The 24,686-nt window shown below is 40.4% G+C and overlaps 1 protein-coding gene across 1 annotated transcript in view; it reads left to right on the top strand.

Moving 5' to 3' along the window:
* Nucleotides 1–24,686, top strand: part of cep85l (centrosomal protein 85L) — a 213,312-nt gene that overhangs the window by 129,800 nt on the left and 58,826 nt on the right. Inside the window, exon 4 of the mRNA XM_080192557.1 lies at nucleotides 23,283–23,413. Within this exon, the coding sequence (XP_080048683.1) occupies nucleotides 23,283–23,413 (131 nt within the window). The remainder of the gene's footprint in view (nucleotides 1–23,282; nucleotides 23,414–24,686) is intronic.

Raw genomic sequence — 24,686 nt, forward strand, 5'->3', positions numbered from 1 at the left:
ATTCAAATCTGTTCGTGTTCTGTCCCCGTTGTTACTAAATTGCCTTATATAAACACCTGTTGCAGTGTTGCTAGGCTCATTAACATATCCAGTGTCCCAGCTTTTTTCAGGCAGTCACTCAGTCCCTGCCATTTATTATCTTCCATATTCCCACATTTCAAGACAAAATAACTAGAACATTATCAGCAGAAAATATTCCAATTTCTTTGATTTCCCTGAGATATTCATGACACATAACACCATTTGCAACTGTTCAGGTACTGAAGCAACCTGTACACACATTTCAACCTTTTTTGGTGTCAGCCACAATGCTCTGGGCCTGCAGTCACATATACGTCAGACCAGGTAATGATGGCAGACTTCCTTCCCTAGAGGACATTAATGAACCAGATGGATTTTTATGGCAATCGACAATGGTTTATTGACCATTGTTAGACTTTTAATTCCAGATTTTTATTGAATTCAGATTTCACCATCTGCCATGGTGGGATTCAAACCCAAGTCCCAGAGCATTACCCTAGGTCTCTGGATTACTAGTCCAGCAACAATGCCATTATGCCATTGTCTCCCCATTGTCAACATTTAGGCTTGGGCTTAAAAGTGGCAAGTAACATCCATGCACACAAATCAAGTGTGTAATTACCTAACTTCATTAGATAATAAAGTGGTTACCTAGCAACTGTCTCACAAATTTACCTTAGTTAATGCTGAAATTATTTACAGCCCGTTAAATTTTACATTCAGGAGATAAGTTTGAACAAACATCCTGAGTTCTCAATCATGTACAATTGCAGGTTAAGATGGATTGTGAAATTAAAGGCAAAGTGGGTTGCAGTGGTAATAACTGTATGTAACTAGACTGCCTGAAAGCTTAAGTATCAGATGTATGTAGAAATAAATATGTATGTGTCCTGACTATCAAGTGATAGGAAACTAGTTGAAGTGTCTAACCAGTTGTCCTTGACATTGCGTAATTCATTGGATTTAATTTCCCAAATCCTAAATTCCCTTTTGCGGGCTGATGACAACCAGTTCCATTTGAAGCTGATGCACTTATCAGAAATGTCTGCCCCCTGTGGGGTTTGTGATTTAGTTACCAGAAATGGTTCAGGTCATTGATGCTTAAGATTGTGTCTTCAGCTACTATACAGGGCTTGCTAAAAGTTGGTCACAATATCAGACATGTCAATCTATTTATTATTTAAAAATTTTAATATGGTTCTCCTTCCTTCTTGTTTGACATCATCGCTAAAAAGCATCAGAGGAGGAGATATGGATGATATGAGGAGATATGATGCATTGGTTTTGATATTTAGTCTTATGCTACTTTGCGCTATATGCTAGTATCATCGCTGTAAAATGACGCAGCTTTCAAACTTAAGATCAACATGCTTGACTTCTAAGGCTCATTTTCTGGTGAAATCTTCTTGTATCGTAATATTTTCCTATAATAGTCAATACCCATCACATTTATGCTCGGGATTAAATGTTTATATAAAAATTTAATGGGTTCCTCACAATACAATTTGATACTGACAGCAACCAGCTGAAAGCAAATAGAAGATACTTCATAAATAAGCATAGATGTAATTGTTTCAGCTCTATGTAGGAGAGTTTCTGACCACCTCCAATTGCCCATCCATAAAAGCAAATGTGACTAAAATTTGCCAATAGACACAAGCTATGATTTATTTTTAACTTCTGTTAATTGGCTGTGTGCATAGTTCACTTAAAATGTGCAGAAGGAAATTTCTACTTCCAAGTTCCTAGGATTGTCCTGTTGAATCTGGATCTGTATTTTTGTGTGCTCCCAAAGGGAACCTGTTTCTTCTGGAACTATGAATTCATCACCCTTGGGAAATGTTGACAGTGTCTTGATTATATGAGGATATTAGAATGCAACGTTTGGAATATTGTTGACAATGTTAAAGTAAAAAGATTAATATCTCGGTAACATAATAGAGGAATGTCATTAACTGTTTGTCCACTAATATCATCAGCTCGCGTTCTCTAATCTGTTATATGTATTTTATATTGTGCCTTATCCAATGTACCAGTTTTGGGGTGACTATCAGGACTAGCCATTTGTTTGGCTGACCAGATACGGCAATCTATAAATTGTTAGAAAGTAGACCCCATCTCCAAAAGAGTTGCCTAATTCTATGTAAGGTGGCAAAAGGTATCCTTACTTAAAATTTAGGCAAATAAATTTAAATGAAAAATGACACTTACAAGTTTCATAGCTGTCACTGCTATGGTCGGTTAATAATTCCATGTATTAAATATTTGGGCGAGAATCATTCTGCAAAATCCCACATTCATTGTCAAATCTTCAGAGTTACCTGGTGCATCTAACTGAGTTGATTTAATAAACTAAGAGATAATCTAATGTCCAATACAATGCATATAAATAAGATTTGGTATGAATTAACGTGGGCAGCATAATGGCACAATGGTTAGCACTGACGCCTCACAGCACCAGGGACTCAGCTTCAATCCTGGCCTCAGGTCACTGTCTTGTGTGGAGTTGGCACTTTCTCCACGTATTTGCATGGGTTTCCTCCGGGTACTCTGGTTTTCTCCTACAGTCCAAAGATGTGCGGGTTAGGTTGATTGGTCATGCTAAATTGGTCTTAGTGTCGGGGGATTAGCAGGGTAAATGTGCGGGAATAAGGACTGGGTGGGATTGTGGTCAGTGCAGACTCGATGGGCCACTGTATTGTAGGAATTCTATGAATGGGAAGAAATAATTAATTTGATGTAGAGCAATAGATTACGTGGTTTTGGCCTTTGCTTGTAAATAAGGCTTTGACATGAAGCTTTAATAGTAATTAATATATGATGCTGTCATTCGACAAGCTCTAAGCTGCTTCACTTTCACAGGCTGTGTCATAAATGTCATTCACTGTTCAGTTTGGATGTCATTTCAAAACTTGCCATTAAAAAATGACGACATTGGCACTTGTAATCAGAACCAGTAGAAATGACAAATTGCCAATACCAGCAGCTGTAATAACATAATCTATTAAAAGTCAGTGCTAGCAACTGTTAACTAATTGCGCATGTTTGGCAATCTTCACAATGACAACATTTCTTATGCTATCTTTTACAGCTTTCTGTTTCATCCTATCAATCACATAGGTTCCAGAAGATCTTACAGATAATGGTGCTTTGGTAGAATATAGGGAGAAAATACACTAGAAATTACAAATAAATTCCAGCAGAATTCTTCAAAAACATTCTAAGGCCCTGATTTTCCTGGCACGCCCACCCCAGAATTTGGGTGGGTGAGGCTCACAAGTCGGTAGCCTCTGTTGGCCTCAGGCACGATCTCACGTGTTGGATGGGCACGCCCTTAAAATTCCGGCCTAACTGTCGAATTTGAATGAAAACTGGAGTAATTCACATTGATATTTTTGAGTGGGAGTTCAGAGAAGAATCTCCCACACTGCGTGCACTGCAGAGGCCACCAATGTGAATATCATTAGATTTCAGGGGTGGGGCCTATTCCTGCTGGAGGCTGAAATCAGCGTGCTGGGAGGGCCACTGCGCATGTGCCACCTATCAGTACCACGATCAGCACATGCGCCATGGCCCCATACTGCCGGCCTCCCACTTTGGTGGCCAGCTCTTCAACCCCCGCAATGCTGGCCCTCAACCCCCTCCCATGACCCAATCGCTCACCGCGACCATTCCAGGGCCCAGCCCCGATTCCCTCCTCCCGGCCCGCCCCAATCTCTGCAGCCATTCCCATCGCTGCCGACAGTTAACATCACACCCCCCACACCCTCCCCCGGCTGTCTTGACACTCGCCTATAGCCCCATCCCCAAGCAGGCTGACACTGCTGATTAAAAAGCTAGCACAGTGAGGTGAGAGAATTGCAGCTCCCATTTCAAAATCAAGAGCAGTGCATGCTGCCTTTCCATTTGTGTGGAATAAAAGATGGATGTTCTAATAGTAAGAAATTGATATGTGCTGAAACAAATGAACTTTTACATTATCAATATCAAATATTGATCTGTATTATACAGGTTCATCAGTTTCTGGATCATGGATGTCCCCTCCTGCAGTGTTTTATATTGACTCTGTATATTTCAGCCCAGTCAACATTGCTTTACTGTAAAGCAATCTATTTGACCTCTGGAAATACAATTCTGTTTAATTCTGTCTATTCCACCCTCATTTTGTTGCCATAACGTTATGGCATTGTGCCATAATTATATGATTATGCAAAAATCGTAACAGATCATTTTCAAAAAGAACAATTCCTTTGTTCAGTAAGTAAAAAAGAAAGTCTTATATTGAATGGCCTGAATTTTACAAACATACAAAATAAGGTCAGAAGTAGGCCACGTGGTCCCTTGAGCCTGTTCTGCCATTCAATATGATCATGGCTGATCTGTTGGTGCTTCAAGTTCAATATGCTTATTTTTCCTGATAATCTTTGATTTCCTTACGCAACAAGAATCTATCTATCTCCATCTTAAAGATATTCAATAATGCCCCCTCCACCGCCTTCTGAGGCAGAGACTTCCAAAGTCGCACAAAACCCTCCGACAGACAATATTTCTTCCAGTCTCTGTCCTAAAAGGGTGACCCTAATTTAACAAAAATGACCCCTACTTTTGGGCTCACCCACAAGGTGAAACATCCTTTCAATGTCCACCTTGTTAAGACCATTCAGGATCTTACATACTTCGATCAAGTCGCATTCACTCTTCTACAAGTACGGCCTGTCCAACTATTTTTCATAACACAACCCATTCATTCCAGGTGTCAATATGGCAGCATGGACAAGTTGGGCTGAAGGATGTGTTTCCATGCTGTAAACCTCTATGACTCTACCTATAACTCTAATCTAGTAAATCTCCTCTGAACTGCCTCTCTAATGCATTTGCACCTTTCCTTAAATAAGGAGACCAAAACTGCACGTAGTATTCAAGATGTGGTCTTAGCAATGCTCTGTATAACTGAAGCTCAACATTCTTAATTTCATAAAAGCAAAATAGAGCAGGTGCTGGAAATAAAAACAAAAAAATTTGGATAAATTCCCAGGTCTGGCAACATCTCTCTCCACAGCTGTTGCCAGACCTGCTGAGTTCATTCAGCATTTTCTGTTTTTAATCTTTACTTTTATGTTCAATTGCTGTTGTAATACAGGATAGTTTTCCATTAGCCTTCTTAATTACTTGCTGTGCCTGCATACTAATGCTTGTGACTCACGCACCATAACACCTAGATCCCTCTGCACCTCAGAATTCTGTTGTCATTCTTCTGGTTCCACTGTTGTCAACAGGATTTCCTGTTTGAATGTACCCTCGCCACCATAGCGAAACCCATGGCTGGAGTGCACCGTCAGCGGGACTGGAAGATCCTGCTGGAATGAATAGTTGGAACCCATATCTTGTCAATGTTTTGGTGGTTTGAGATGGGGAAGAAACAGAAGAGTTGTACAATTATGATGATGTCATGTGGTGAAGATATACAGTGGTGTGCGCTGATACAGCTTGTGTGATGGATTGTTTTTACAGTTGCATAAGCAATTGAGTTTGACTTGTGCCTGATGACAATAGTCTTTTACTATTATTTTTTGGCACAATTTTTTCAGTAGCTCCCCAAAACCAGTTTCCTTGAGGGTGAAATCATGTAAAGAGAAATATTCTAAAAATCAAAAGGCAAAAGTGAAGAAATATAATTCAAAATTAATTTTAATAATCTTTTTAAAATAGAAAATACTAATGTCAATTTAATAGGAACTCATTATAAGACATATTTGTCATTTATTCAATGGCTTAATTTGGACATTTACTAAGACAGGACATACTAAAATATATTTGGAAATGAAACCAATATACGACTAAGGCAGAGCGAAATAAATTCAGGCTCCTAATTCATTACATCATTAAGAAATTATTCTGTCTTCATAGTGTCAAAAGCTGATTGTTTACCTTCTGACAGATCAGGCACCAAACTAGGGATTGTTAAAATAAATACATACTTGTCTCTTCAGTGACCCCGTTGTTACCAGCAGTGTTTTAATTACACCTTCACTTTGGAATTGAACTGAATACGTGTGGGCAAGGGCAAATCTTTACATCTAAGAAAGCGCTGAGTTTTACATCAACATAGAAGTGACTTAAAAGCATTGGAGAGATAAGATTCATGGAAAGGAGATTAAATTTGCAGCCTGACATGCAAATAGTGATGGCTGATTTGAGTGGTGGGGCCAGGGAATGGGAGATAAGAGCATTTAGGACATGTAACTGTCAAAACTTAGTATTTAGATTTGGGGAATATACAAACATGTCTAAGCTGCTGATTGAATTATTTATGACAGATGTAATCTATTTGGCCAGCTCAGTTGGAGTTTAGATAGTTACTGTATCATCTGTTTGTATAATGCAAAATGAAGTGATATTCAATAAACCAAGAAAACCAAACTGTTAATAATCAAGGCTCACTAAGACAGTTTGTTCTTGTTAGCCTAATAGGATATGTGTCAAAAATATTTAGACAGAACATATTATGACAAATTGATTGCATAATGTGTTAGTGTGGATAACATAAGATTCAGACTTTACAGAATTATAGTGAATTTTCCACCAATCAAAGATTTGTAAGTAACTACAGTGTATTAATAGCACAGATTTAATTAAGCCCGGTTCACACTACCGTTTGTAAAGTGGATGGAATTCTCCCATCTGGCATTGTCCTATGGCAATGGCGGGAATGGGGTGGGGGGGGAGTGGTGTTTCACATTGTGGAGGCCGATGGGAAACCACACTACATCTTCCACCCCGACCTCATTAATTATGCTTCCGGGTGTTTAATGCCATATTCCATGGTGGGGTAGGCATGATGGCACGGATCCTACCATTATATCTAGGTGCTATATCGAAAAAGTGTCCAATATCACTGATATATTATTGAAGAAAGGTGGACCACCTGAAAAGGAAGGTGAATCTCCATGAACACTCTGAGGCTGGAGTTTGAACCTGATACTGAATGTAGAAGATCTGCCGTAATAGCTCCCCCCATCCACTGGTGTGGTGATTCGGGGTCCTTGCTTTCTCCAGAAGTACCCCCTGGCATCGTTCAGCCATTTGCAAGCCACATTGTTCCATATAAGTTTTGGACAACATGTTTTCCCACATGGAGAATTGGACATGGGTGGAAGATTCTGGTTGGGACATCACATGTACCCCATTAGTGGGGTGCAAATCAGTATCACACTGGCCTCTAGTGGGTTTCTCAATCACATGGGAAATTCATGCCATCTTAAAACCAATTTATGGACTCCCGCCAAATTGTTCTCCCCAGTTGCTATGTGAGAATTCCACCCACTCTTTTCAAATTCTGGTGTGTTTTAGTTTATAACTGAGAGTATAAAGCACCAGAGTGAATAACTTGACCTGAGCAAATCCATACCAAGTGGTTCCAAGTCAAAAGCTGAACTACTTAGATCTTTTCTACCAAGGGCTGTAAAGTAGGCTACTTGCTGCATAATACACACTGGACAACATTTTTGAACTTGTTGAAGAAAGTTTGTTTCAGAAAGAGTGATTGCGATTTTTTCATATGTAAAATAAATATTTAGCAGCTAGAATTGCACTGTGCAGAATAGCTGGTTTCCTTTGGAGATAGGAAACTTGATTAGAGAATAGGCATGTTGGTTGGGACAAGGATCTGCTTTGTCCTGTGCTACTTTTCTTTAATTCCAAAATTAACATGAAGGACTTCAGTTCATATCCACCATTTAGTTAGCCCACAGGATAGTCATTGGCTAAATTTTATAACATTTATCAGCTCAGCAGGTGTTTTTAGGTTCAGTTGTGAATAAAATTGGGAATTGTTCCGAATCCTCAACTGCTACACACGCAATTTTCCCCTTTTTGTTGTTAAATGATTAATGTAATACAGGCCAATGTGATGAGCCAATGCTCTCTGATATGCTAATGACCCAACGAGTTTGGTACTTATTCTGTTCCTTGTGTGTAGGCAAAATCCACAGTATAAAATTGCCTACAATTGGGGCAAATTATGCTAATAGGGAAATTCAGAGATCACAAGCATCAAAGTAAGGAGGGCACTCTTCTGAAGTAGTCTTACAGTTGGGAAGGCAGCTTTACACTAAGGGAGACAATGTCTGGAGCTTTGACTGCTTGGAGCAATTATCAATAATTTGGGCAAAGAAACCAGAGGGGTTTGTAGGAATGCATGTCCATTGCAGCACAGGGAATAAAGGTGGCTGGTACTGACTTTGCCTCCCATTCTCCACTCACCAATTTTTTGTAGATTTTCGGAAGTTGTTTGAAGTGGGCAGTCTTTGATGATGTATGATATCATTATCAATTCACTCATGTATTAGTAAGCTCATATGATATCATTAACTTTATCCTTGCAGTCGGTTCATTTGCTTTTTGTAATATTTTATGTTTTTTTCCTTTAATTACAGCAGTATCCATCTGTTATTGACATAAATGAGTTATTGCAGTTGCCATTTTGAGGTTAACAATGTTTCCCATTGGAAGCAATATCTGCTTCCAAAAATGGTGCATCTTGATTTCTCCAGTCGCTGAATCTTTGAAGACTTGTGACCCTTTGTTCAGAGAGAGTTATAAATCCACAATTCATAGCAATGAATCTACAGTTCATTTGGCTCTCTTTCATCACACAGGGCTTTCTGTGACCATAATTTAAACCAGATTTCCTTCAGCATTTCCAGCCAATTTCCCCTCTTGTCCTTTTCTGCTGAGGCCTCTCAGAGTACACAGTCTGGAGGCACTGATGGCTCTGTAGCCCCACATTTTGCACTCTTCATTTAGGATATGGGACAGAGCATGCCAGGAAACTACCTGATTGTTTGACAGCTTTGTAATCTCAGCAGTGCCACTAGCAGAACTGGCTACAGTTGAGACTACAAACAGCCCTCAGCTTCAACGTCCTGGAGTTCTGGAGCCCAGGGTGGGGAGGTGAGGCCTAGAAGGGTTTGGGATAGAGGAGAAGGAGTTTCTAATGGAGAGGCAGTGGTAGGGGAAGGGAGCGTTCATGGAGAGAGGACCTTGTGAAATTGTGGAAAGGAGGTCACGAAGGGAAGGTGTTTCCCCTTTCCCATCCATGGCCTGGGCAGGATGATTTGCTAGGCTTCCCTTTTCCCACCAGGCATCTCTGGCCTGACTGAAAATTGAGACCTTTGAGTGGTCAGTAATTTCCCACTTCAGGGCCTCAACTGGGGCAAAGGTGAGAAGGCCAGCCCAAGCCTCACCCATTCCCTGTAAAATTGTGGACATGTTGACAGGGTGGGAGGGCAAAAGGGAAGGTTAGCCAGACAATTCTACAGACCCTCCCTGCCTGCAAACCCACTGGCATGGAACCATAAAGTGTGGCCCATCATCACTTGAGTACATTTGCTCTCATGAGTAAGATATCATAGATTCATAGAAAGCCTACAGTGCAGAAGGAGGCCATTCGGCCCATCGGGTCCACACCAACCACAATCCCACCCAAGCCCCATCCCCATATCCCTACATATTTACCCACTAATCCCTCTAACCTACACCTCCCAGGACACTAAGGGGCAATTTAGCATGACCATCAACCTAACCTGCACATCTGTGGATTGTGGGAGGAAACTGGAGCACCCGGAGGAAACCCACGCAGACACGAGGAAAATGTGCAAACTCCACACAGACAGTGACCCAAGCTGGGAATCGAACCCAGGTCCCTGGAGTGGTGAAGCAGCAGTGCTAACCACTGTGCTACTGTGCCGCCACCCCCCCCCCCCCCCACCCCCCACTGTGCTACTGTGCCGCCCCTAGTATTAAGTGTGGACTCAGTTAACTCATTCTTCAAAGTCAGAATCAGATTCAATGTTTGCAAATGGTATTTTCAGTGCTTTGACAAAAGACACATTTCATGTGACTTACTCACCACATTTAGCTGTAACTATGTTGTTTCTTTTGTGTTGGTCACCACCAATGATTGGATGTCACAGTAGGTTGTTTGTTTTCCAGCATTACTATCACATTTCACAAGCACCTTATCTTTTAGCTCTAATTTTCATATTTCACTCCTCAACTACTGTCATTCAGTCCTTCTGTCCTCCATCATGTTTGCATTCATGTTGATCGTTAGCTCTGTGGGGTAGCTCAGGAAGATGTGTGCACATAAGATGTGCAAAGATGAGTGTAGCTGGAGGCTTACCAGTACATGAGTGAGTTGTTCTTCAATTGCGAAGAAAGTGACACAGCTTTTGCTGCCATGACTTACTCTTAGTTGTAGCTTTACGTATCACTTTTGTCAAAATGGGCATAAATCTCTTGACTTCTCTTTAGTTCTTGGCCAATAGAGTGTAATTTCCTTTGGTCAGTGAACTGATTACTGTTGATTGGAGGGTCCATTGTCATTTCTCACTGTTTGAAAGACTCCAAGCAGAGCAAAATTCTGGTCAGGTTTTAGGATGACTGCTTTTGTTGTAATTGGCGTAATCATTTCCACAATTGTGTATCTGCTGTAGCTGTCAGTGATAACAGGCAGCTGTTTGCCTGTGTACAAGTATACAAAATCAACATTGACTTCAATCTATGGACCTGGGGTTGGTTCAGGAGCTTGAGAAGATCATAATGATTTGATGTTGAGCTTGCTTGACATGACAAACATGACTAATTTCACATTCTACCATTGGTCAATTCCTGGTAACTATACCTTTTCCCTCAGGAGTTGTTTGATATTGACAATTCCGTGGTGACCTTCATGTGCTGCATCTAATGCACATTCCACATGTTTGTGGAATGACAAAACAGTTGTTGTATAACATAAGATTAAATGTGATTGTAACAGTAAGCTAATTTCAAACAATGTGAAAACGTTGTACTTTGTTCGCTGTTTTGCTTGTAGTTGTTCTCACAATCACGTATTTCCAGATGGATTCTTTTTGTATGAGATCAGTGTACGTGTACACCATGTGTCTTACAGTCAGATGACATGATAATATGAGATTTTACAAGTCATGTCAACAATAATTTATTCTGTATTATTATATCTAAATACCTTAATATATTTTATGTTTCTTATTTTTTTCATAGTATGTGGGAGTCACTGGTAAGACCAGCATTTGTTGCTTATCACTAATTACTCTTGAACTGATTGGCCATTTTAGGGGGCAGTTAAGAGTCAACCACATTGCTGTGCATCTAGATTCACATGTAGGTCAGACTGGGTGAGGATGGCAGATTTCCTTCCCCAAAGGACATTCGTGAACCAGATGGGTTTTACAACAACTAATTCAAGAACAGCTTCTTCCCTGCTGCCATTAGACTTTTGAAAGCACTTATTTTATAATAAGTCTCTACACCCTAGCTATAACTGGAACACTACATCCTGTACCCTCTCCTTTCCTTCTCTATGTACAGTATGCTTTGTCTGTGTAGTGTGCAAGAAACAATGCTTTTGACTGTATACTATTATATTTGACAAAACTAAATCATATCAAATAAAAATCAATAGTTGTCACAATCACTATTACTGAGATTGGCTTTATATTCCAGATTTATTAATTGAATGTAAATTCCAGCAGATGCCTTGGTGAGATTTGAACACTTGTTCCAAAGGGACACTGGATTACTAGTCCAGTGATGTTACCATTACACAACTGTCTCCCCTTCTAACTAAAAAAACTAAACATGTTTATAAAGACAATCACATCTTTTTATGTTTGTTTAAGACCATCTTAACCCTATATAATTTGTCCAAATAGTTGTTTTTCAAATCTTTGAGAATGTAGTAGTGACTTCATTTCCTTCATGTGTTCTATGATATGTGGATGAAAGCACAAGTGGCCTTCAAGCCTACCAGAAGCAAGTCACAGATATTCTCTCCTTGGCTCCCCTTTAAGGTGTGAGGCAGTATGCTGTGGATGGTGGAGTTAACCAAGGGATATCTGTGATGGGCTTGTGTACCCTCACTATGTTGCTTTTATTGATTCGAGTACATTGTGCCCACAGAGAGAATTTGTGTGAAGAATGTGGAGAAACAACACCAGTGGGTGTTATCCCACAGCTCCTTAGAGCATATGTGTGATGCTAGAAATACAACATCCCTTTTAATGTGCTATTGCTTTGCAGGCAGTATATTCATTTTGTAGCTACCCTGAAAAAAACAGACAGAGCAAAGCATTGTCAAAAGAGATTTTCTTAAAAAGAAATCTGCCAGCTATTTGAATTCATTAAATATGGAAAATCATAATGAATTGAGGAAAATCTTTCTCTAATAACAGGGCAGGTGAGATATACTTGCAATTCATTTCACAAATTTATGCAGAATATTTACAAAATCCAAGCCATGAAAGTGGAAGTCGTGTAGGCCTATTTATATTACTATGGATCACATCTTCTCTTTTATCTCCTACTCTGCTGTCAGTAATTGTAAAAATATTTACCACTGGACAACTGGACTCCATTATTCTCTCATCACTGGACTTTATGGAAAAATGACTGGACTGCCAACTAACATGGGGTATCCCACAGGACACATTTAGGAGTTATGCTTTTATAACATGCTTTTTGTTTACCACTGAGATCTGGGGACCTGAATGACTTGGTCAAGTCGGACATAGAATTACGGAACCACTGACTCTTTGTCTAATTATTCTCAATGGCCTTTTCTGTAACTCTTAAAAATAAATTATGCTTCATGAAGCCACAAATGCAGCAACTGCTGTGGAAGAATCACATAAGCTGCGTGCCTGACAAATTGAAAATCAAGAATTCAAAACTGCTACTCTGGTTCCAGTTTACTTCACCCAGTATAAATGAATATCGTGTTTGTGTACATATCTTGACTGTTTTTAAAAAGGTGGGCAAAATTGAGGCCTGAATTTGCATCACAGAGATGGATGTGGACTAGAGCCAGGCCAGCCAATTTTTGATGGAGGTTGGAGGCAGCTACAAGGGTTGCTGGGTGCCATGGTAAACGGTTTAAATGGCTCACCTCAATGCTTTGAGCTTTTGAGCTAATTAAAATAAAAGCATAAAGACCATTCAACCTCCTGAGCCACCACACATTTCCATGGCCTCTAATGGTTCCGATGCCAAACTATGCCTCCAGCCCCCCCATCATACGTCATACCTCAAGCAATGGTACTCCACCCACACCCCTGGCCCCTCAAATCTCCTATGCCAAGCTATGGCACACCATCCATCCTCCATGGTTCTACATACCCCTCTGCTAAGCTTGCACTTACATGCCCATTGACCAATTAATAGCAAGGCTTGGCTAAAAGCCCAGTAATCCTCTATTCTTGTTGAAAACAGATGTGACTCAGCAAAAAACATTCCTTGATTGACAGCTCATAATATTTATTTATTTACACAAAGTTTTGTGGTTTCCAGATCTGTATCATATATCTCAGAGCCTTCTAATACTGTAGGCAATTAGATAGATAGGGATGAGCACGGCTATGGATTGAATGAAAATTTTAAAATCAAGACATTGCTGAACTGGAAACGAATGTAGGTCAACAAGCATAGAGTCGATAATTTGACTGGAACTCGGTCAAGTTAGGATGAAGGCAGCAGAGTTTTGAATGATTTCAAGTTTGCAGAGTATAGAACATATGGAGGTTGGCCAGGAGTTCATTGGAATTGACAAGCCAAGAGACACGGATGAAGGTTTGAGCAGCAGATGAGCCAAGGCAGATGAAGAGTCAAGAAATGTTATGGAGGGATGCCTCAGTTTCTATCTACACAATGCAGTGTGTTTAACATCAGAGACTTAATGGCACCACAGCTTTCCTGTTTCTTGGCTTGAAATCAATGAAAGATGTGGAATTCTTCCCCAATTCCTCAGCTCTGTCTTGCACTGCTATTTTCAGCTATTCCTTTGGTGCCCATTGCTGCAGTATTAATACAACTTTCCAGTTTCACTGTGATACATTACAGAAAAAGTAAAATAAAAACTTTCAGCAAGGCAATAATAGTCTTGAGTGTAATGGTTTGTGGACTTGGTACTGCCAGGCAACCAGTAATGTTTATCAGAGTTTTGTTTACGTGATGTACTTGTGTGCTATTTTGGCTTAAGATTAACACTTACTCAAACAAATGCTATGATGTTTAACGGCACTCCTGCAATTCCCTAATTTATTGGTGTGCTCTTTCAATTCCAAAAACTGTAAAAGGCAATTCTCTTTTTTTGGGATGGGTAATATTTAGGTATCCTCGGCAGCTTCCTAAAACTGACTTCAGGTCAGTTGAATATAGGCAGGGGATGGGAGAGTTATCAGAATTGATAAATTGAGCAGAATGTCTGCCAGACGTGCTTATGCTCACGCTTTTCTGTTTTTAACCTAGATCTAGCTAGCAGTTGGCAGCAAAAATTGTATTTTTTAAATATTATATTTAATATATTAGTGCTTGTGAGGAATCAAAAGTGCTCTCTTTATGGCTCTGTGACACACTTGTCAGCCAGTTGCCAACTTTCCTCCATCCCCAACCCCATTCCCAGGAATATTGCTACGGTATAAGGTTGAACTAGAAGCTAATGTTGACAGTAAGACGTAAGGATGTAATTTTACTCTCCTAACATGGGTACTCCCTTGTGAAGACCAGCAATCAGCTACCACTTTCTGTTGTTGATTATTTCAGCTCAATGCTCCCATTCAATTAATATGAGATAGTAGTTTCAGATCATGGCATGAAATACAGTGATCCTTTGTACCGAAATCAGAGCATTTGCCCCTCTTCAGCCGGTTGTGGCTTGGCAACCCATCTGCAGACCCTAGGGACAAAACTCCAGGTGAGTTTAAGGGGCAAATCCTCCAGCTGCTCTTGGAACTTATGTATTTTTGAACCAAAGCAATGACTTTATTTGCAAGTTGATGCTAGTGGCTTGGCAGCACAGACCTTGAGTATTGCATGTTAAGAGAAGCATGCTGTCAAAGGTTTTTGTCTTGTAGTCATCAGGCTAGAAGCAAGAATGTAAATTCAAAAGGAGAAATTATTTATACTGCATGAGAAAAGGGAGTTGATTAGTTTGCAAGTTGACTGGTTGATTCAGGCATTGCCGCTGAGACTGCGCTCGTAACCAATTGTCATATTTGTTTAATTTGTGAAAGGTGCAATGCCTGGACATGGTCCTTTTGCCTGCAGAGATCAGTTCCCTGCATATGAATATATGTAGCTTCCAGCAAGCATAACTGAGCAGTGAGTCCACTGTGAGCCTGATTGATAATCTTAAATTGGTTGTCAGTGTAATTCTTGGTGCACGTGCGATTGTTCAGAAAGTGTTGTCCAATTGCAGAATTATATCTAATTTTACACATTATATTCCAAGTTTTGCAAGCACAGGCTGGTTGTGCATGGTCAGTACTCTGTCTGTTGTGAGCAGCCAAAGGTACATGTTGTTTGATATGGTCCACACATCCCTTCAGTTGTTGACATTAGATAGAGTACTGACCATACTCAACCACAGCCTCTGCTTGTAAAGCTCAGAAAATTGTGGGTCAAATCAGCCCTTCAGACTGTTGGAGACCAAGGGCCCAATTTTATCAATGCATCGTGCCAGTTTTTGGGTGCGAAAACTTGGTAAAGTCAGGCATGAGGCAATTAGCACGATCCGTGCTCGCGCAAATGCCCACTTTATCAAGGGCCGAAAATGGCCACAATCTGAACCATGCCCGAAACAGGCGCAACAGCAATTTAAATGCATTTGTTTGATCTTAAATTGAATTAATGGGCTGCCTGCCCAACTTTACCTGCATTTCTCCCTTTACCATTGCATTTGCCCATCCAGATTCGGCACGAAACAGACATGCTTGGCAAAGGTCTGTTTCGGGCACTCCAGCTTCTGAAGAGGTAAACTCAGAGCTTCCAACAGCTCTGACTCAGACAGGGGAGGGAAAGGGAGGCGGGTCAGATCATTCCCTGGTGAGGGGGGAGGGAGGCGGGTCAGATGTATCTCTGGTGGGCAGGGAGAGGACGGAGACCTGATCATTCTCTGATGGAGGGGGGAGGAGGGAGGCCAGATGGAGCTCTGGTGGGGAGTTGGGGGGAGGGGAGACTGCTGCCATTCTGCAATCAGTGGGGGGCAGAGAGGCAAAAGGTCATGATCAGTTTTAGTGGATAAGGGGGACGGTTATGTTGTGGGTGTGGGGCTATGTCTGTTGTCGTCATCACTTCCGCTTTTCGCTCCCGGGCTGCTTTGTCTGCTTTTTGTGGCCCGGGAGCAATGTGATAGAGGTGCATTTTTCAAATTTTATTTTCACTGCGCAGGCGCAGTTCATAGCTCCAATTGGAGCTACAGGGTTTTGTTTGCGGTAAGCCCTGCCCAAAGTACAATTTGGAGTTGCGATTCTTTTTTCAGGCTAAGATGTGCATTTGGGGGCGCCTGAGAGCAGTTTTCCAAATCAGATCTGATTGGGCCCCGATTCAGCTCTCAGAATCAAAATGGTAAAATCGGGCCCCAAATGTACAATGGAAGATATGCATCTGGTTCCTGTGGAAGTCTTGATGTGCAAACCTCTGTGGAATTGTCAGGAAAGATTGAACTTCCAACGGGTAATTCCCCTGCTCCCTAGGACACATGGAACTGTCCTCTGCAAGCAAAGAGAACATGTCCAAGCATTGTGCCTTTTTAAAATAAAATAAAATGTGGGGACAGTTCCCTGGTACTTTGTCCATTGCAACATTTTGACCAATCAATGCACTTTTCTCATACTGTGTAAATTATTGCTGCCTTGAAAATTTGGTACTCTTGTGTCTGTCCTGATGAATACAAGATGAAAAGCTTTCACAGCATGTCTCTTTTTTCAGCAATGCTCAAGTTCTGTACTATCTATCTGAACATGCATCAGTGTTTTGTTTTAAAAGAACAATACTATTTGTATTCTTGCATACAAGTTATTTTAATGCTAATTTAAATCGGTGCCTACTTATGCTGTCTTCTAACCAACCTCTGAGTCCCACACTGGAACTTGATAACTATTCATAATATAGCCAAACAGATTGATTATCAATTTATAACTCCTTCTGATACATCTATGGCAAGCATTAAGCTGCAACTGTGTGGCAACTGCAGGGCATTAGCTTCTCCACATTTTTGGTTTTTTATTCTTTCATGGGATCACTGGCAAGGCCCATTCTTATTGCTCTTGAATTGAGTGACTTATATATCAGAGGGCAGTCAAGAATCAACTACATTGCTGTATGCCTGGGGTTATATGTAGGTTGGAGTCACATGGAGACGGACCAGGTAAAGACGGCTGATTTCCCTCTTCAGAGGACATTATTGAACCAAGTGGGCTGGTTGTCATGTCAACATTGCTGAGACTTGCTTAATAATTTCAGCTTTGTTCAGTGAGTTTAAATTCGACCAGCTGCCATAGTGTGATTTGAACCCAAATTCCCCATTGCCTGACCTTTGTTCATCCTTGACTTGGCTTACATTGCACTTAAAACTAGGTACCTACATTTCTAGTTAGGCACTTTTACTAGAGTTCCAGAATGTACTAACAATAGCTGCTGTGTGTCCAGTCACCCTCAGCTGAGACATCAGGCGTGCCACTTCTAAGGCTCATCGGCAATTTTAAATGCCCACCTGTCTGATTTTTAATAGATGGATGAGGTTAAAATTGCCCCTGAGTTTCTTTAAACTGCCAGTAGCATCTTCTTCATTTATGCTACTTAATTTGAATACATGCTTAATTTTATATGGACACTGAAGCTTGGGCTTTATACTTTGTTCCTCAAAGGATGGCATCCAGCCTGGGCCTCATTTTTGTATGACAGCCAAAACATCAGAAAGCTTTATTTTTGTTTCCCCCGTGGCTGGTATCCTTTACCACATACTGGAGAAATGCCAATTTCTAAAAGTCAAACACAAGGCCTGCTGGAAAATGGATTCAGCATATTGGATCACCCAGCACAGAGGTTAATGCACAACAAAACTGGGGAGATGACAGCAGCAGATGTTTCCATTCGTGGCTGAAATTATTTGACCCATTGCTCTTTTGGGATTGTTTTGATTTTTTTTATCGATTTAAAACTTTCATTTAAGACCATGTTCCAAAATAACCGATATGATGTCATTCCGCAGTGTGAGAAACTGAAACTTCTCTGAAGTACTGCAGATCACTTTTAGCTTCTACGGTGAAATGCCATTACTGTACAATATGTTTGAGCATTTTGCGACACATTTTCCAGTGAATCAAATATGTTTGATGGGTAATTCATTTCAAGAGAAAAAATTTATCTTTTGATTACTTCCAAAAACAAAAACGTCCGTAAAGAAAAATGGTATTGTGATTTTTATTTTCCTTTCTTTGATTCCCTGCTGAATTTTTTTCTCTTATCACCTAGCCCCATGATTGGGGAAAAAGAGAACAGTGCATACGCTGATTAACAGCTGAAGTTTTGATAGGGGAGGCGAGAGCTGTCCCACAGATGGTCGAAACAGGTTTGGATTTCGGTATCAAGGTAGGCAAACCAACCAAAATGTATTGAACCAGATTCTGAGGTCCTGAAATGACATAGCTGAAGCATTTGCAATGTCTTCAACCTGAAATGCTGAGTAAGTGATATGTCAACCTTCTCCTGAGGTCTCCACCAGCATGGATGCCAGTCTTCAATTGATTTGATTCACAACACGTGATATCAAGAAACAGCTCAGCACACTGAACATAGCAAAGGCGATGGGTTCTGACAAGATTCCAGCTATAGTCCCAAGGACTTGTGATCCAGAACGAGACTTGGCTCTAGCCAAGTGGTACATCTACAAAACAGGCATCTACACACGATGTGAAAAATTGTCTAGATACAGCCTGCTATAAAAAAAAGGACAAGTCCAAATTATCACTATACCAATCTGCTTACAATTATTAGCAAAGCAATGGAAGATATCATTGAAACCAATATCGAAGTACACTTTTTCACTCATAATCTGTTCATTGCCAAGCTTGCGTTCTACTGGAATCACAATGTTGCAGACCTCATTATAGCCTTGATTTAAACATGGAAAAAATAATTAAACTTCAGTGGTGAGGTGAGAGTGATCACCACTGACATCAAGGCAATATTTGATCAGAGGGTGCCATCAAGCAACCCCAAAAGAAACTGAAAGCAATGGGGATCAAGGGGAAAACACTCCATTGACTTAAGATATCTAGCACAAAGGAAGATGGTCATGGTTTCTGGAGGGATGTTGCTTCAGGAGTTCTTGATAGCAGTGTCCTGGGCCAAACCATTTCAACTGTTTTATCAATGACCATCCCTTCATCATAAGGTCAGACATGGAGATGTTCGCTGATGATTGCACAGTGTTCAATGTAATATACAATTCTGCAGATAATGAAACAGCCCATGCTCACATGCAGCAAGATTAGGACAACATTCAAGACCTGGACTGGTAAGTTGCAAGCAACATTTGTGTCACACAAGTTTCAGAAAATAACTATCTCCAACAGGAGAGAATCTAACCATTATAATATTCAATTACATCATCGTCATCTAATCTCCACCATTGATATCCTTGAGGCAGTGATTAACTGGAAGCTTAACAGGACAAAACAATATGAATACTGTAGCTAGAAGAGCAAGGTAGAGGTTGGGAATTTGGCATTTGCAGAGTGGCTTTCCATGAAGCTTATCGTTGAGGGTGAAGATTTCCACCCATTGCTGGAGGAGTTTGAGTGACAACTGAAAATTTTGAATTTTTTTTTCTTTTGGTTCATTGGCATTCCTTTGGAATGCCCAGGCTTGTTTTTCAGTTTCCAATCGTATCAGGACTCCAGCTTACCATCCAACTTATATAAATAATAGGAGCATGGGTAGACTTTAGGGCTCCTTGGGCCTAATCCACCAATCAACATGATCATGGCTGACCTTGATAAATACCACTCTCATGCTCTTTCCCTTGATTCCTAAGAGACCAAAAGTGTATGTCAGCCTTAAATATATTTAGTGAGAATGTCATCACTGATGTTCACTGTGCCTTCAAGTCCTTGAAGTGTAGGCTGGATCATGTGTTGAAATATCTCAGCTCCCCAAATTATTCTAAAGTTGAACCTCTTATAATGAAAAAGTCCGATTTAAGAGCAGAATACTGTAAGAGCCTCAATTCTTCAAGCTTGATTTGACTGTATCCTGCATTGATGCCAAGTTTAGCACCATGCACTTTCCCCATCATGTCGGTGTCAAGTGTCTTTGTTGTTGTGTGACCTGGTTTGGTGTACATCAAGACAAATTTTAATCTGGTTCTCGCATTTCGGTTTCTTGATGACTTACATGGGTGAAACCAAAGGGGTGGGTTGACCCCCAACTTTCTCAATGATGTCAAGGTCAAGTAGTTGCTGAAGTTTCATCTCAATCTCCTTCCTGCCATGAAATGATATTTAATGTCATTGATGCATGACTGGGAGTACATTAGGATTTATATGCAACTTGCACGTAACACCTTTCAGTTTGCCCATACCAGTGAAGTTCTCAGCATACAATTCAGGGATGTTGTTCATATGCTTAGGAATCACATATGTGACAGCAATCATGTGTGAAAACTGTAAAGTGCTTCACATTCTCCAGATATGCTATAAAGTATAGCCTTAGTTCTGGTGTCTTTAAATGGGACTGGCGTTTCAAAACATCTGAGAAATTTCAGTAGTTTGACATTGTTGTAAGGAAAAATGTTTGTTTTCCCTACTTCATGGAGAATGCAGCAATCCTGAAGTTTCTTGAGCATTTTGTTTCCCATGGCACTGGCAGATGTTGCTGTATCCATCTGAGAACTTGCAGTAGCCAATGATTACTGTCACACACGGCTGGATGCTGCATTTGAAAGGGAGCACAAAAGTATGTTCTGGCTCACCTGTCTAAACTTTGGCTACATTCACTTGCCTTTTAGCTATGGTACGCATACAAGACATCATTCTGTTGGTATTTGTCCTTGTAGTTAATTTTGCCAATGAGCAACAAGCACAAGCAAAATGATTGGATTTTGTACAGGCTTTGTACTTTTTAACCAGTAGCCGAGCACTCTATTCAGTATGAGTAAGCACCACCACAGTAGCAGCATTGTTTGGACATTTTGCAACTTTGTCTCTCTGTGGTCACAAGGCGATGAACAGCCCTTCTGAACATCATCATGTATATAACTTTTATGCCTTTTAAAAATACTCAGCTTTGCTATCTTTTTATTAGCAAAGGGGAAGCAGAAGTGGTGTAATGGCAATGTCACTGGACTTGTAATTCATAGGCCCAGGCTGATGTTCTGGGTACAAGGGTTCAAATTCCAGCTGGTGGAATTTAAATTTAATTAATAATCTGGAAATGAAAACGTTTCAGTAATGGTGACTGTGAAACCATTGTTGATTGTTGTAAAAGAAACATCTGGTTCACCAATATCCTGTAGGGAAGGAAATCTGCCTTCCTTACCTGGTCTGGTGAAATGTGACTCCAGACCTATAACAATGTGATTTGACTCTGAAATGGCCAACAAGCCACTCAGTTCAAGGACAATTAGGATTGGACAATAATTGCTGGTCTTTATGCCCATGAAATAATACAAGTTAAAAAGTGAATAGCCTCACAATCTTCACCCCTATTATCATAGAACCCTACAGTGCAGAAAGAGGCCCTTCAGCCCATCAAGTCTGCACTGAACACAATCCCACCCAGGCCCTACCCCCATATCCCTACATATTATACCCACTAATCTCTCTAACCTACACATCCCTGGACACTAAGGGGCAATTCCTTAATATGGCCAATCAACCTAACCCATACATCTTTGGACTGTGGGAGGAAACCGGAGTACCCGGAGGAAACCCACGCAGACACAAGGAGAATGTGCAAACTCCACACAGGCAGTGACCCAAGCCGGGAATCGAACCCAGGACCCTGGAGCTGTGAAGCAGCAGTGCTAACCACTGTGCTACCGTGCAGCTCATTATACTCCATCTGCCACCTTGTTGACCACTCACAACCTAATTATATCTTTTAAAAATGTTTTTGGGCCTTCCTCACAAATTATATCCCCACCTAGCTTTATATTCAGCAATTTAAAAGTAATACTGCATGTCTCTTTGAAGCATATATACCACAAAACCTTGAAAGAGGTTAGGGAGGAGGAAGAGGGGGATTGGGGAAGAGATAGAGGTAGGAGAAAAAGATGGAGTGATGCAGATGTTATGGTATACAGAGGAGCTGAGGGGAAGGGGAATGGTGAAATAATTTACAAAGAGGCTGGAGAGAGACAAGCATAGGGAACATGAAGGGGAGTAGTCAAACATTCAAATGCAATTATGAAATAAAGATTGAACAAAAGTGGCTGACTTGTGAATTTGAAGCAGCCTTACTAAGTATGGGCAGAAGTGGCACATCTTTAAAAAAGTTGACAATGTTGGGAATAAACCAAGTTAATTGAGGAGAATGTTATTACCTTACAAAATTATTATCTGAATTTTCTGGTGGAAATCAGCTCCCCCACCCCAACCTCAGGCCCCTACTGGGAATTGAGCCCATCAATGTTGTTGATGTGTCCTCTAGCACAGCCTTCCTGTTAAGGATGATAGGTGAATTCCTGAGGCTAGTAACCCATTCAGAAGGCCTGTAGAGCTATCAGGCTGATAACCCCACAGGAAGAAGTGGGCACTGTCAAAGTAGGAAGGTGCAAAACACCTCAGCATGGAGGTGTCCTCGGTTGCCTGCTGTGAATTCCTCAAATAAACAGGCCTGAAGCTGGTAGGGCCAACTGTAGTAATAGTGATGGACAAAGTTTGGGCCTTGGGTGCCTGCAGACCCATCATGGGGGCATGGGCCCTCCACTTCCAGGCTTGCTATTTGGAGGCTGCCTCCAATTAGCTAGCAGCCTCTGCACACTGTGGAAGGCAGCCTGACAACAGGAAAAGACTATCACAATATGGTCCTTAAGTGGTGCTTCCTTTCTCCGAATTGGTTGTCTGCCAGTGTGGAGCAGCAGTAAGCTTTCCTGGTCTCGGTCAATCTCAGATAAGTTGCCTGGAGGTGACAGCGCGCAGACAGTCGTGATGTTGCTCCCCATTATTTTTGTGGTTATCCTCCCCCAACCCAGTCTCTATGAAGTCGAGAAATCCATACAGAATATTAATAATTGTGTCTGCAGATTACAGATTGATAAACAATAATTTCCTGATGATTTCTGAAAGAAAATTAACTTTAAATATTTTAAGTTGTACACAATAACCCTTTATGTAACTCTGTTATATAAAGGAAAAATTATCCCATGATCTTCATGTTTTTTTCTCAACGTTCCTCCATAGATGCTCAATAAGTCACCATTGCAGGTTTCAATGGTCTACCCAACCCGGTTAAGCCAGGATGCAAGTGAGAAGAACTCCCAACTGAAAATGAAGGAGAGTTTACTAAGGAAGAAAGATATTGTTATTGCAAGGTAAGGGACCTCTTTAGATGTTCTTGTTTTTTTTTTCCATTTTACACAGTCTGGAAATCCACTTCATTTTGGAATCCAACCAAAGCAAGACCAAAATGACTCAAAGTTAATTGTGGTTCTTCTCTAGTAACTCTGTGAAAAATGTTACTTTGGGAAAATGGTTTGGCCAATTTTGACCTCCAATGAGAATTTGATATACAAAGGCCATAAATTTTAACAAAATTACTTATCTGAATGTCTTTATTTGGTTGAACTCCAATAGTTGACTTTAATACCCCCAACAACATTTTGGGACTGCTCAGCTTATGCCACTTACAGCCATTCAGGTGTACTTTTATACACAAAGCAGCACTAAGCCAAACAATCACAGTGAACAATGCATCAGCAAGAATTTTCCCACATTGGCGATTCCAACGTTAACACAATGAATGTGAAAATGGGTAGCCAATGGTGCAATTTGGCTGCAATCAGGATTTGCCTTTTCTGATAGTTATTTTGGTTTGATAGAAAAGACATGTTATGCATGGATAGAATGAGCAGGACCAGAAGTGGTCATTTTGTCTGGTTGATTTCAAAAGTAGAACACAGCATTCCCTGCCCAATACCCTCAACCCATTTACTCACCAAATATCTGACCCACTCTTTATTAAAATTATTGGCTAATCTGAGAAAGTTAAGTTAAAATTTTCTCAGCATCTGTGTGAAACATTATATATCCAAGCACTTTGGCACTCTTGATCTTCATTCCATGCCTTTATGTTATCATTGTTGATAAATACTTTCTCATGACTCAATTTAGTGTGATTGAAATTGGAAATGTTTTGTCAAGGATGGTTGTTCTGCAATGTCAGTTTTACACATGGATGCCTATTGAAAATGCATGCCAATGAGTTTACAATTTAATTACATGTAGCAAATGCACAGAGGAATTTGTTCCTTAATGCATTTTAGAACTATCATAATATGAAAGCAGTATTCAAGAGAAAAATCTCAATTTGTTCTGTTCAAAAGGTCTATGCTTTATATAGACAGTTTGATTCTTTTTAATGTTTGATGTTTTTTAATGTTCAGCTTGTCCTTTTGTCCTTTCCTCTCACCAATGTGAAGCTTTTGTGTGATTCTGTCTCATGTGTTTACTGTGTGCACAGACATGCATCACTTACACCTAATATGAATGATTATGTTCTGGAATTAACAACTTCATAATGAGATGTTGAAAGCAGAATAATGATGGCGTAATTTGAACAGAAAGTTGTGCTGATTTGAGAACAAA

This window comes from Carcharhinus amblyrhynchos, chromosome 7, assembly GCF_965287045.1.
Source record: "Carcharhinus amblyrhynchos chromosome 7, sCarAmb.v2.hapA, whole genome shotgun sequence".
NCBI classification, from domain to species: Eukaryota; Metazoa; Chordata; class Chondrichthyes; order Carcharhiniformes; family Carcharhinidae; genus Carcharhinus; species Carcharhinus amblyrhynchos.